Genomic DNA, 13,602 nt, shown 5'->3' on the forward strand with positions numbered 1-13,602 from the left:
TATTTTCTTGTATCTATCTAATATGGTTGGCAACCTCTTGCATGAAATTATTCAATCTTGATATGATTGTATTGATAAAAAACACAGAGCCTCCGGCAACACAGTCCGACACTCGAGTCCTCTTAAAAGGTTTGCATGGGTGAGTCGTCCGCGACAGAAAAATGGTCACGACGCGCCGTACTGCGTTGCTCAATGGAGGCACCTGCTGGATTTTGTCATGATTGATAAAGCGAGTGCCAGAAAGTTGAAACAGGGAAATGAAAACAACTCTCTTTGCATTTGCCAATATGAGATGAAAAATACTTGCACAGGGCGGAGGCTGTGAAGCCTTTGCTTTTCTTTTGGGCTCCCTTTCACATGGGCTTGAAGGGAAGATTCATGCTTCATAACATCTGCGAATCTTTTGGCAGACTGTTCTTTTGGCCACGCGGGCCAAATCAGACAACGTTTTAATTTCATTTGTTGACAGCGTGACATGTAGCAGGGTCCGTCGAAAAGTTCGCGGGGCTGACAGGTGCATTTTTCCAGCCAAATATTTGCAGCGCAACTCGACGCCTGCCCGCCTTGCGTTGAACTTAACCGAGAGGTCCAAGCCAGCTCGTCAGGGAATCCAATTTGGCCCACGCAAAAAACAAACAAACAAAAACACGATTGCAATTGTTGCTTTTCCACCAAAACTATTTTTTTTTTTCAGTAGAAGGTTGCAATGGCAACCACTTAAATGACATTGCGCAACGGGCTGCTAATCAGGACTTGACGCACTTGTGAAGGCTAAAAGATGCCCCCCCCCCACAAAAAAGCGGGAGGGGGCTTGCAACTTGGCCATCTTTTGGCAGTGAAGAACACACTTCTGTGAAAACGAATGTAGCAACGTTTGAAGGGAGCGAACATCGCAAAAGGCCAGTGGACGGCTTCAGTCCAAAACCGGTTGCTTTCATTTCTCGCATGCTTGAAACGTGGCCGTCCACAAGGTAACTTTCTGAGAAATGACCAACTTCAAACGGTTCACCTCATCGCCATTTTTCAGCCGTCCGCATTTTCTCCGTCAACGATCAACGCGGCCAATTTCAACATTTTGTTCCTTCCGCACTCGGTGGCCGACGCGCTCCTTCAGGACTCCCGAGTTCAATATTCAGCTCCGCCATCTAATTCCCATTTTCAAACATCATTCCGACGCTCAGCGCCTCGGTCCGCATTTCGGCACAAATTCAAAGCATTCCAAAGCGGTTCAGCCCAAGTTGAACGCATTCCCCAAATGCCGAAACTGTCAAAACAAAATCCCCCTCCCCAAAGGTGGAGGGGGATTACCTTTCACATTGCTCCACAGATGCAAACCATCCCAACGTCAGGACGTTCATCTCACTCAGCACATCTGCGGAATAATCCTTCTCGGAATTCCGAAAGTTTCATAAACTAATTCTTAAATCAATGCGGAGATTGACTGTATCAATCTCCTCCAGTCGCAATTCTCTCCCCACATTCCAACTTCAAAATGGAAAAAAAAATCCCTGGTTTTAGTCAGGGACTCACTGGACCGTTTTGTGCCAACAGCCCAACGAGCGGCAACGCGGGACTTACCGGGCCACTTGAATCCCGGCGTCCCTGCGGGCGGCGTTCCTCTGGCCCTCGCCGTTGATCTCCTTCTTGGTGTTGCGGATGAGGCGTAGGACGGGCTCGATCTCCTTCAGCAGCTCGTCGTTTTCCTCCAGCCCGTTGCAGAAGAGCCCCCCGCCACCGCCCCGCCCCCCCTCCCTCATCAGCAGGGGGTCCTGGGCGGCCAGGAGCGCGATGGAGGGCGACGAGAGGTTCTCGATGGCCCTGAGCTGAGGCGAGCAATTCTCGTAGGATTTGGAGGGCGGGAAGGCCGGCCGGGTGACCCGCACGGTGCGGGGGCGGCCGTCCCCCGACAGGGTGGTCTCCAGGTGGGTGGTGAAGCCCTCGGGCCCGCGCAGGATGAGCACGGCGTGGCTCTCGGGCGACACGTTCTTCAGCGTCTCCAGGGCGCGCTCGTAGCCGAGATCCACCAGGGGCTTGTTGTTGACGGCCAGCACGATGTCACCCACCTGGACCAGGCCGCACTCCTCGGCCGCCCCGCCCCGGATCAAGTCCGACACGATGACGGGCGGTTTGGAGACCCTCTGCTTGACCAGGAAGCCCAGGCCGCCCACTTTCCTCTTGAAGAGGCGCACCGAGATGATGTTGGGCTGCAGCTGGCACACGCTGGCCTCAGACTCCTGCATGGCTTCCGCGGGGCGTGCGTGGGGACGCTCGATGTGCGCGCGTGTCCCCCGAGGAGTCTCTGAAAGCCAAAAAAAGAGCAAAGAGAGGCCATTCGTTGCAAAGACACAAAAAGCGAATCCACACTCCCCCATTAAGCTCCTCATTTGTGAGGGAAAGTGGATCGGGAAAAAAATAGCAGGCCGTCATTCAAGCATCAAACTTGAAAGCCGTGCGCCACCTACATGAGATGGCAAAGGATACCAAAAGAAAATAAACCTCGTCAAAAAAAAAAACTAAGCACAAACGACATTTTCGCCCCCAAATTGACAGCGCATAAAATGCACAATCATTCTTTTTTTTCTTTATTTGAACGTTTCTGGTTTGGTCCAGAGTCATAAAGTGGATGATAGCGAACTCCAGGAAAAGCGCAGCCTGCCCTTTTCCCATCACACCGGGAGGCGCGCCCAAAGACTTTGGGGAGTCAAGCCGCTCCCTCTTGGGACACCTCGACACCGTCGACCGAGTGAGGGAGGCCCCAAAAGAGGATGTTGCCCTCCCCCGCTTGGCGGGTGAAAAAGGGTACAGGCTGCCCCAATTTTTTTTTGCCTTATACGGCCACTTGCTGTTGACAGAAAACGACATCTGAGCGGGCTCAAGTCATGCCCGATCTCGACGGCCCCACCCGACACGGTGGCGTCATCGTCAGTCGACGGCAGGTGGCAAGATGGTCACCCGCTGACATGGAGCAAAACGCGGCATTTTCCGGTTCAAATTCTGACGAATTGGAGTCGTTCGAGCGATATTCCGGAGTCACGACCGACGGAGGATCCGTCAATCGGTCTGAATACGCCCCTTTTTGCCGACTCCGTGCCCGACGAGGCCTGCGATGCAAGCGCAGCAGAAATAACGGGCCGCCGCCGCGCGCAGAGGCGGAAGCGTGTCTGCGAAGCGGCACTCGGCGGGGCTTGACGTCACGTCCGCTCATTACAAATTAATCAGAGGGATCATTTTAGGCAAATACAAGACGAGGAAGCCTAAATACTTGACACCGGTGCGACCTTTCCCCATCAATAGCTGGAAATCGACCACCAGGAGCTCACCAATAAATTTGGAGAAATATTGATATCGTCGTCAATGAGCCCAACGGTGATGGCCCTCACACAATCCACCTGCCCTGTGTCAACCGCCGAGACCTTCCCGTTCTCCCGGGACATTAAGTGGGAGGTCAACACCAACTCCATCCTGAAAAGAGGCCCAGCCGAGGCTGCTGAGGAAGCGCGGCCTGCCACAGGAGGCGCTAAGACACTTCCGCACAGCGGTCACCGAATCGTATTTTACCGCCGATCACTTTTAGCTCGGCTTGATACTTTGCACATCGTTTCGCAGCCGTCATCATCGGGCGGTACTACCGTACGTCGGTACCCTCGCACGACGGAACGTCTTTCCATACTTATTTGTCATGTCCTTGCGTATCGTCGTCGTTTGTTATTGATGATACGAGGGGAGCAAGCACCACCGGAGACAAATTCCTTGGTCGTTCTACATACTTGGCCAATAAAGAGGATTCCGATTCTGCTTCCCTCCGATCACTCGGAGACGGTGTCCGTGACGAACGACAGAGCGAGGTTGCCCCGAGGCGTGGGAATAAGTTAAGGCGCCGGCCGGCCCTTTAATCCCACGCCGGCCCGAGCGGGCTCCCCGCCGAGGTACGAAATGACCGAAAAATGATGCAAAGCCAGCGCAGCTGGTGGCGGCGCAGCCCGGCTTTCGGGCGCATCCCGTGGCTTTGACTCACGCTCGCTTCCTTGGTAACGAGGAGATGACGGTGTCAAAAGTGGCAAACGCGGCTTCGCGCGCACTCGGATGGAACGCGCACAACGGCGCATACGGGCGTGCGGTCGAGCACAAGACACGTTGGGCCACGGTATGTGTCGTGCACACAAGGGGTGCGAAGCCTTGAGGGGAGACGCTCGCGCACACGCCTGGGAAAATAGATTTGCATATTTGTGTGCAAAATAGCGGCTCGGTCGACCGCCTGTCACAACAACAACACGAAACGGCCGTTTTGCTCGTTTCAGAAAGAAAGCAGAAGTGAACACGCACGCGCCTTTTTCGTAAACGTGAACGGTGGTCTCGTCTTCGATGTGGTCTTTTGGGCAAGGACGATGACGAGTTCATCAACAAAACGGTCAGCTGTTTTTGTCAACTTTGGCGGCAATTTTGTCTAACGTACGAAGGTGGCGGTCGTTGGGAATTTCGGGAGAATCTGTAAATATTCTTGTATGGTAAGCCCAAACATGCATTGTTTTGCTTTTCGTCACCATCGGTCATTGTTGCTGTTCGCATTCATTGAAATAAATGACATCGACATTATGTTAACGCCACGCGTCTCTGCGTAAAATGAACAGCAGCCGAGTCTTCAACAAACCCCATGTAAGCGTTTTCACGAACATGAACGTAAAATTAGGTAACAATTTAGACGATGAGGCTCGTGTTGTTGTAAACACTGTCAATGATTTCGGGTTTTCTTTTTTTTAATATTGACCGCATTGGAGTCCATGTACTTTTCTAAAACAAGACAGACTTCGCGCCAAAATTTTTTTTCATCAATCCAACATTCTCATTTTCGTAAACATCATTTAGCATCTTCATTGACCCAACGCATTTTTTTTTTCTCGCCTTTCTGAATACTGGTCACAATTTTTGGCCTTCTACTATCCCAACACTCATGTTTTCATATGACATTAGTGGCTCTCTAATGCACCAAACATACGTTTTTATAAACAGTTGTTAAAAACTTGACCCAACGACTTATCATCTGGAGTGATCTTCCAAAAAATAAAAATAAAAAATCGAATAAAATAAATGACAACTGCAAAGACATTTTGGGTTGAATTAACCTGCTGAGCATTTGATTGATGTTCAAGCTGCTTACTTTAGTTTGGGCTCGTAGAATTAAAGCATGCCCCATTTTGCACACCGACCCCCCCCCCCCCCCCCCCCCCCAAAAAAACCATGCACAAGTGTGTTGGTGGGGATGATTTTACGGCGCAACAAGTTCTCCATCACTTGAATAACAGCAACCGGCGGAGGTGCGAAGTCCCATTTTCAAGTTGCTTCGGCGCCCTCGCCAGCACATTGCACAATCCCATTTTAGCGCAACCATAGCGTGGAATATCAAGAATGACACAAAAGATCAGCTCACCCGCTCAGAATCTCAGCCGGAACTCTATGGATGCGCTGCAACTCTCCCCCCTGAAGATAAAAAAAAAAAAGAAAAAAAAGAAAAACTTGCTGTGAAACTCCTCAGCTGTATGCGCGGTTCATCCCTCACACACACACACACACACTCCAACGAAAACCAAGAGGAGGGATGGGACAGGGTATGGGGGTGTCAAAAAAGGCAAAAAAAGGGTGGGCGGGGGAAGGTGGAGGTTGATCTCGCGGTGTGCCTCTCTGGAGGCTCGCCTTGTGGCTCGCGCAGCGCTCCGGAGCCTTTTTAAAGCCACGGGAGGAGAGAGAGGGAACAGAACAGACGGGGGTGGGGGCAGTTTTGGAGGGGGGGGGGGGGCGTCGCCATCGCCTGCCGTCATCGTTCAGCTCACGGCGGGAGGCGCTTCGTCCTCATCGCCCCCCCCCCCCCCCCCCGCTGCAGAGAATGAAGATGGAAAGACGGAGCTTGCATCTTCTGTAGACCAGCGACCGCCACAGGGCGCTCGATTTTATTCCTCCATTTATTGAAAAGGGACATTTCATCCATGGGGAGCCGAAGGCTACTTCTCCGGCTCACGTCTTCGGGCCAGAGGTCGGCAACCTAGGCCGCATGTTGGTTCAAGCTCGCAAACGTTGGCCAAAACGGTCGTCAAGACCTTCGGCAGGAATTCGCTCGTGCTTTTCTTGAATGTGTTTGAAATTTCCTCACGCCGAGAAAAGTCAGTGTGCCGTCAGCCGCCCGTGACTCGGACGCCAAAGGACCATTTCACTCAACAAGGCCAAATACACTGGGGGGAAAAAAAATGTCCCGGTGAATGTACTTTTTTTTTAGGGTGGGGGGGGGCAAGCCTGCACACAACACAATCGAATCATCTGGATTTAGATATACGCAACTGAAAAGTGGAGTGTCAAATACAGTACAGTGTACAGTACATATCGCCCCCCCCCTCCCGCCCGTTAATTGCGTGTACTTGAACCTCTGCTTTCCAGCCCATCTTTGACCCCGCCGATGTGATGGCGTGCGTGGGTGCTTCCAGCAAACAGGTAAGCCGGGGCAACGCGCAGTCACTTTGGTTCCCCCCCCCTCTCGATATCATCATCATCATGGCGACTTCCGCCACGTGAGGTTACGCTTTACACCGGGAATAGAACCACGTAATTGTCTTCGTTTATCCCAACCACCGTAATAAGAGTGTCGTGGAGGAGTCCCGCTGCCGTTTTGCCGCTTATCTTGCACGGGACTCTCACGTGTTGATGTCAGTGGACGCAGAACCGGTGAAAAGAAGTGAAATATGCTTATTTTGCGACAACACCCCCCCCCCCCCCCCTTCACCAAGGATGTGCGCTTATGTGCACACACGCACACACGTCATTATGTCGATCACTTCCTGCTTGAGTGCTGCCATCTGCCCTCTCATGAAGCCCCGCGTGCGGATCACCGTGCAAAGCCAACCCCCCCCCCCCCACCCCCCACACACACACTTAACGCCCTCAACGCGGCTCGGCGACAGCTCGTCTATATTCAGCCGCATCAGATTCACTCACTGAAATAAAAACAAGCACTTCCTCACTTGTTCCGTCTCATCGGCGAAAAGGGCAAATAGGCAAGGCAGCTAGCTTTATTTCCGTCGCACGTTTCATACACAAGGCAACTAACTCTGTGTGCTTTAAATGAGAGGCGGGGTCTCCTTGCGGATTCTCCTTCATCACAAAAGGGTCTCAAAGAGATTTTGCAATTGTCAAACCGCCGCTGTGCAGGGGTTGGCTGGATTTACTTTATTTTCCGCGTGTGGCTAAAAAATAAATACCGTATGCTATAAAAGCGTGAGGGGCGGTCCAGTGGTCAACTGGTTAGCACGTCCGCCGTTCGTACTGCAGCGGTCCGGGGTTCGATTCCGGCTCCGGCCTTCCTGCGTGGAGTTTGCATGTTCTCCCCGTGCTGGCGCGGATTTTCTCCGGGTACTCCGGTTTCCTCCCACATTCCAAAAACATGCGCCATAGGTTAATGGAAGCAAGCAAAGGTAGCAACTGAGAAAAGACGGAAGAAAATTGGGGAAATCCTGCAAACGTTTGAATCTGGTACAGAAGACGGCAAGTTGTTTATGCCGTGCGGGAAGGAACGACGCGCTCGTTCCTGCGTGTGCAGGTGCGCCGCCATTTATTCCTTTGTTCTGCCCCTTTGGCAGTCATGTCAATCTCCATGGCGACACGCAATAGGGCGATTCTGCTGCCACTCAATTAAAAAAAAATTAATGAATCAATAAAAAGTACAACTAAATAAAAAGATAAATCGGGAAGAAGAGGACGGATGGAAAAACACTTCAACTTGGATGATGAAGGAGCAGCTGAGAGGAACATGGCAGCTCATTCAAATTTAAAGAGAGAATAGGATGAAAGAAAATGGGGGTTGTGGGGGGGGGGGTGGAGAAAAAAGCAACCTGAGAGAAGGAAGACAGATGACATCACGATTTCATTCAAACTTCGCTTTCTTGAGGGGGAGACTTGATTTCACAGCTCCATCCGGGGAAATGTCGTCTTATTGCACTAAATGTATTTTAACAACCTGGACTGTCAAGTTCATCGCTGGCAACTGAAGCCAAAGGGCAGCCAGCCACCTGCGCCGACTGTCGCTGGCTTCTATTTGGTTTTGTCTCAAAACCTTTCTCAGTGCGTCCTTTACGCCAGGATGCCCTGGACGGAGTCATGAGAGCCTCTCAAGGCATAAGCCATTAAAAGGAGATTATCTTAGTATGGTCAATTGTGACATAGAGTCATTGTGGTCTACACTTCCCAGCGTTTTTTTTTTTCTTGACGGACTTTGCTTTCATGCCATAGTGGATAGCTCTGATGGAGACAAATCTTTGAGTAGCGGGCGAGGAGGCTCAAAGTAGAGCCAATGCTCCACCACATTGAGAGGAGCCAGATGAGGTGGCTTGGGCATCGGATTAGAATGACTCCATGGTGAGGTATACTGGGCAGATCCCATCGGGAGGAGGCCCCGTGACACGCCGGAGAGACAATATCTGCCGGCTGGCCTGGGAACGTCATGGGAAACCTGCAGAAGAGCTGGATGAAGTGGCTCGGGAGAGGGAAGACTGGGCTTGGAAAACCAACTAATCAATACAATTAGTGATGTCAAGATACTGATTCTTATCACATTCCGCCTCTTCACTGCAAAAGGCCAACTTTTTTTCTCGTAATATTATGGTCATTTTAAAATCAAGACTCTAGTCATGATAACCCCCCCCCCCCCCATAATAACAAATCAAAGTATTTCAGTAAAGAAATCTAAATACAACCGAGTTGGGTAAGCTGATCATTTTGTTTCTGCTTCCGCCTTAAATGTGCTCGTCTCTCTGCTTTTTCTCTACATTGTTGTGAACTACGGTACTGAATTCATTTTGTCATATACATAAGAGGACTACGCCGGAAAAACAAACCCAAAAAAAACCATACACGGAGATGATAGACTTCAGCAAATTGCATTAAAATATTGAAATCAATCGGGGGTGGCAGTTAAAGTTTTGGACTTGGCTTTTTTTTTTTTTTTTGCAGTTGGCTCAGTGTAAAATATTGTGCTGATGTACTTATGGAGTTTTGCGTCAAAACAAAGGAAAACACAAACTTATTTCTCTTAATTCTCAGTTTTTTGGGGAACTTATTTACGTGGCCGTGCTAGTGAGATGTAGCAATTAGCAATGCTAGCCTGTTTCAGCATAACTAGTTAGCATGTGGCTATTACAAACCACCTTTCACAATTAGCTGAGGAACAAAAAAAAAGCTCACCTCGTGACACTTGATTCCCGTTTATTTCATTCCATAAAAGATAGACAGCTTCAGCTTTCGTCCTTTCGCGTTGTGACTTGCTAGCTGAAGCACAGGTGGACCTCGTCGGCTCAGATTGGACTGATTCGTTTCATGCTAATTGAGGGGTGCGCACGGGGCACGGCCAGGCCTTGTCTGACTGTAGATGTTTGGACAAAAACGCCAAATGAAGAAAAAAACGATCATTGAAGATGGAAGTGCCATTTGAATTGGGGGTGATATTTACAGCTAAACACTGAACATGTCTTTGTCTTATTTAGTAATTGAAACAAAGGTTTGCACCCCTTGTCATCCAGCCACCCTTGGAATAGTCCGACTGAGTTTTGACAGTTTCCCACTCGTGAGACAGATCAGCGAAATGCTTTTTAGTTCATTGCAGTTTAATCCAATGAAAAAACAAAAACATGACTATAAATTTAAGTAAGACTGAAAATGTTATTTAATTTGTTGGTTGTTTTTTTCCCCCCCTAGTCGAGCCGCAATATGCCTCCATACATATACGGCTGCAGGCGCTTTGCTTTGGTCAACTTTTTTGTTGTCTATTGGCAAGCCAACGGATGAACTGATGCGGTTGTTGTTTGTGTATTATTTTCTTTACGTTGCATTTGAATTCCAGGAAACAGAAAATGAGATTGTAAATGCATGTGGACCGGTTATGTTTGTACGAGTGCAACCTTGAGCCAGGAGGCAAACAAGCGTCTCGTCTTTTCTTTTTCGATGTCACCGACACCTGCAAATGAGGCGAAGTTCAGCCCGAGCCGGGTGGCGAGTGGGCGGTGGCTATTAGGCCCCGCGATGACAGGCGGGCGTCCTTGCTCTTCTTGTCGCCTTTCGAGTGTCCTGACGATGATGTTTTGTGTGGTTGCGTTTGATCTCAGCAGGCGCCAATTAGGCGTTTGGGACAAATTGTGGCCGCACACAAGACTGCGGCGGCTCCATGGCAGGCGCACAAAACTCTCATTTGTGTCTTCAATTTGGTTTGAAATGTGGATTTGAAACCCTACACTAGCTTGAAACCCGAATGTCTTTCTCAAAATTATACGCTGGCTTTAAACCCTAATTGAAAAACTTAATTCTGTTTTGAAACCCCAACAATGTCTTTCACAAAAATGTTTTATATTTTAGGGATGGGCGTAGGTGGGTCGGTCGGGGGTTGGGTCACCCAACCCACGTTTTCAGGGGAAACCGCAAATTGGAGGGTTTTCAGCATTTTCTTTCTTTAAGAATTTTAATGTGTTTACAACAACAAAATATATTTTTGGGGCCCAATTTGACTAATTTTCCGTTTCAATGAGGATCGCTTTTCGGTATTTGCAGGCCAGCACATATTTTGTCCATATTTAAAACGTACTCCTCTGTGCCCCTTCGATCTTGAAACCCTAATTTGAAACTCTAATCCCGTGTTCATAAATATTTTCTCAAGGGCAGTCGGCGTACTTGAATAAACGCACAACTGTCACAGCCTGTTGTCCAAAGAATGTCTCCTTGAAATGCAAATGACACGCCGAGTTAGAAACTAGCCAGGTTGACGGGTTGAGAAGACTTTAGTTTCAAAATATTTTGCTTCAAAGCATACATCGGGTGGGTGTAACTCGCCCTGGGCGGTGGATATTCCCGTTACCTCATTGAAGTTCTTTATCTCGTTTTCCCTCTCACGCAAAACATGTTGTCCAGTTGTCTTCGCATTGGAAATATCATCATAATACAAGCGAATAACAGAATCTGCCTGCAGTATCCCAAGATTACAACAGAGGGGTGTCCAGACTTTTTCTTCCGAGGGCATACATACAAGTGGAGGGACTCAAGGGCCTCATGGACATTCCTCACTCTTAAAGACCCATCCATCCATCTATTATAGGCGGGGGACACCCTGAACCGGTTGCCAGCCAATCGCGGGGCACACAACCATCCGCGCTCACACTCACACCTCGGGACAATTTCGAGTGTTCAATCAGCCTGCCGTGCATGGTTTTGGAATGTGGGAGGAAACCAGAGTACCCGGAGGAAACCCACCCAGGCATGGGGGGGAACATGCAAACCTCACACAGAAAGGCCAGAGCTGGAATCGAACCCACGACCACTGCACTGTGAGGCGGGCGTGCTAACTAGACCCAAAAAACACAACGATGCAAATTTCTGTTCCAGGCGCAGATGTTTTGTTTTATTTTATTTTTTTGATACGCACAGCTAGTTTGTCGGAGTGGACATGAACGAGCCAGGATGGACGATCGCGAGTCACAGTGGACATCAGACAATCACTTTGAACATTAGCAAGTCACAGTGGATGCGAGCGAGCAAGTGCGAGTGGATTTTAGAGAGTCCAAGTGGACCGAAGAAAGTCACAGAAGACGTTGGTGAGTCGCAGTGGATTTTTAGCTAATCCTGGTGACCATTAGCAAGTCGCAGTGGACGTTAACGATTTCTAGTCAACATTAGCAAGTCGCAGTCTCGTTTTGCATGCACATGAACAGATGGGCCGGCATATGAGCGCTGCAAGGCAGGCGAGGGTGACATCTTGTCTTCTTTGTGATCATTATGTAAGCGTTGGACTTTTTCGGGGACCATTGTGTCTCGAGCGTCAGACGTTACTCTCGAGTAGTTGGAGTGGCACCCCTACGGGACTCTCAAGTAATTAGAGCGACGATAAGGCGGAGGATACGGAGGGTGTGTTTTTTTTTACACCTGAGGTGTTGCGTAGCGTATTGCACGTGGATGGCTGTGTCCCGTCCGCGCCGGTGGCGGCGTACAGGTGCTGCACCAGGCCCGTGCCGCCTCAGGACATAAGTCGCCCCGGTGGGATGCGCTTTCGCCCGGCGTCTGCTCTGCCGAAACAAGCTTGCGTCTAATGAAAGGCTTCCTGGACATAATGAGCTCCGTGGGCGTCTTTGAAAAGAATGGGGGGGGGGGGGGGGGTCGCGTGGCCCAAACATTTTGTCCGTGCTTAAGTGACTCCGGGGCATTTTGTGGCTTCTTGCACTACATCGGCAGGAAATAAGACTCATTTTGTTTTTAGTGTTACTGTGCATTTCAATTATTGACGCTCTATTTACTTTTTATTTGCTTCCGGGACCTTTTATATATTTTTACTGGCCATCATTTACTCGCCAATCTGACAGGGGTTTTTTTTCTTCCTTTTTTGTGTGTTTTCGGTGTTGCTTCCACAGAAGTGGACTGGTAACAATGTGACTCGCAAAGGCCTTTTTACACACGTTCGAATTTTTTCAGCTGTTTAAAAACGACCTCAGACGGAAGGATCATCTTCTTGGGATATTCTTAAAGGATATAAGATGGTACTTGGCTCAAAAAGGGGGAAGATTGGGGCAAAACCAGCTCCACTGTCTTTATGCGTGGAGCCGGCCTAAGGTCCTCTTGCTAACGTCAAGCGGCACTCGCTAAGTTGAACTGCGACTCATCCAATGTGATTTGCTAACGCAGACTGGCCAGTAGTGAGACACAATGCATGTTAGCGAGACTCAGCGGATGATTTTCTGTTCCAAGCGAGTCACACTTGGATGATTACAAAGTCACAGAGGACAATAGCGGGCCACCATGCATGTTAGCGAATCACAATTTGTTTCCTCGCAATTGATCTCTGTCCATCTAGCTCGGATAAGAGAATTTCAACATCTATGGGAGTCATATAAAAAAAAAAATTCCTGCCAAACTTCCCAGCGTTCTTATCACTTTAGCCAGCATGCAGCACACCCAAACATTTACGCTCTGATGCTTGTTATGGAGCTGCTCTTCTTGAGATTGTGATTTTTTTTTTTTAACTACGTGCTGGCCAGAGGCTGCCAGACATCGAGGAAGGGGGAAGGCGGAGAGGATGAAGAAGGGAAGAACATATTCCAGAGAGTCCTGTCGTCTGGTGTGTGTGTGAATGTGTTGCTGCTCTGTGTGTGTTCAAGCAGCAACTGTTTGAATGTTTACAATTGGCAACACATCTAAACTAACTGCTGTTAGCCTGTTTTCCCCGTGTCTAGCACCTCTTCAATTTGTCGGTGGTACTTGCCATGCAGGGGGCTCGTCTTTCCACGACGGTCTATCTGGCTCCTTCTCCTTACTTGGCTTCTGTTGCTTGAGACATTGACGAAGCAGATCGTCTATGGGGGGCCACCTTCTTCATGTACACCTGTTGTTCCCATGAGACCTCAGTCCTTGCCCCCAAACCCCTTTTTACTTTGGGGCGGAACCGTCCGTGCATTGTAAGGATCTTTCTTGTCTTGATGGGAGTGGCTTATATGTCTTCCAGGAGCCGGGATACAGTGCCAGTGGGGTATCTGGTAACTTGGCAGGGGGTAGGCGTTAATGGCTTGGCTCTTATTCTTGGCGTTCAGCTGACTA

General features: G+C 49.4%; 1 protein-coding gene across 5 annotated transcripts in view; it reads right to left on the reverse strand.

Moving 5' to 3' along the window:
• The window catches only part of nos1 (nitric oxide synthase 1 (neuronal)), a 44,183-nt gene extending 38,523 nt beyond the window's left edge, over window positions 1–5,660 (reverse strand). For 4 of the 5 annotated variants that reach the window (XM_086110476.1, XM_086110474.1, XM_086110475.1 and 1 more), the window contains exon 1: window positions 1,579–5,160. In XM_086110476.1, coding sequence (XP_085966602.1) covers window positions 1,579–2,384 — 806 coding nt within the window. In that variant the 5' untranslated portion in view covers window positions 2,385–5,160. Of the gene's footprint in view, window positions 1–1,578; window positions 5,161–5,425 lie in introns of those variants that run through there. The other variant, XM_086110477.1, reaches the window with a different exon arrangement.
• Between the last annotated feature and the right edge of the window lie 7,942 nt (window positions 5,661–13,602).

Source organism: Hippocampus guttulatus, chromosome 5 (assembly GCF_054856545.1).
Source record: "Hippocampus guttulatus isolate MCC_2025c chromosome 5, RoL_Hgut_1.0, whole genome shotgun sequence".
NCBI classification, from domain to species: Eukaryota; Metazoa; Chordata; class Actinopteri; order Syngnathiformes; family Syngnathidae; genus Hippocampus; species Hippocampus guttulatus.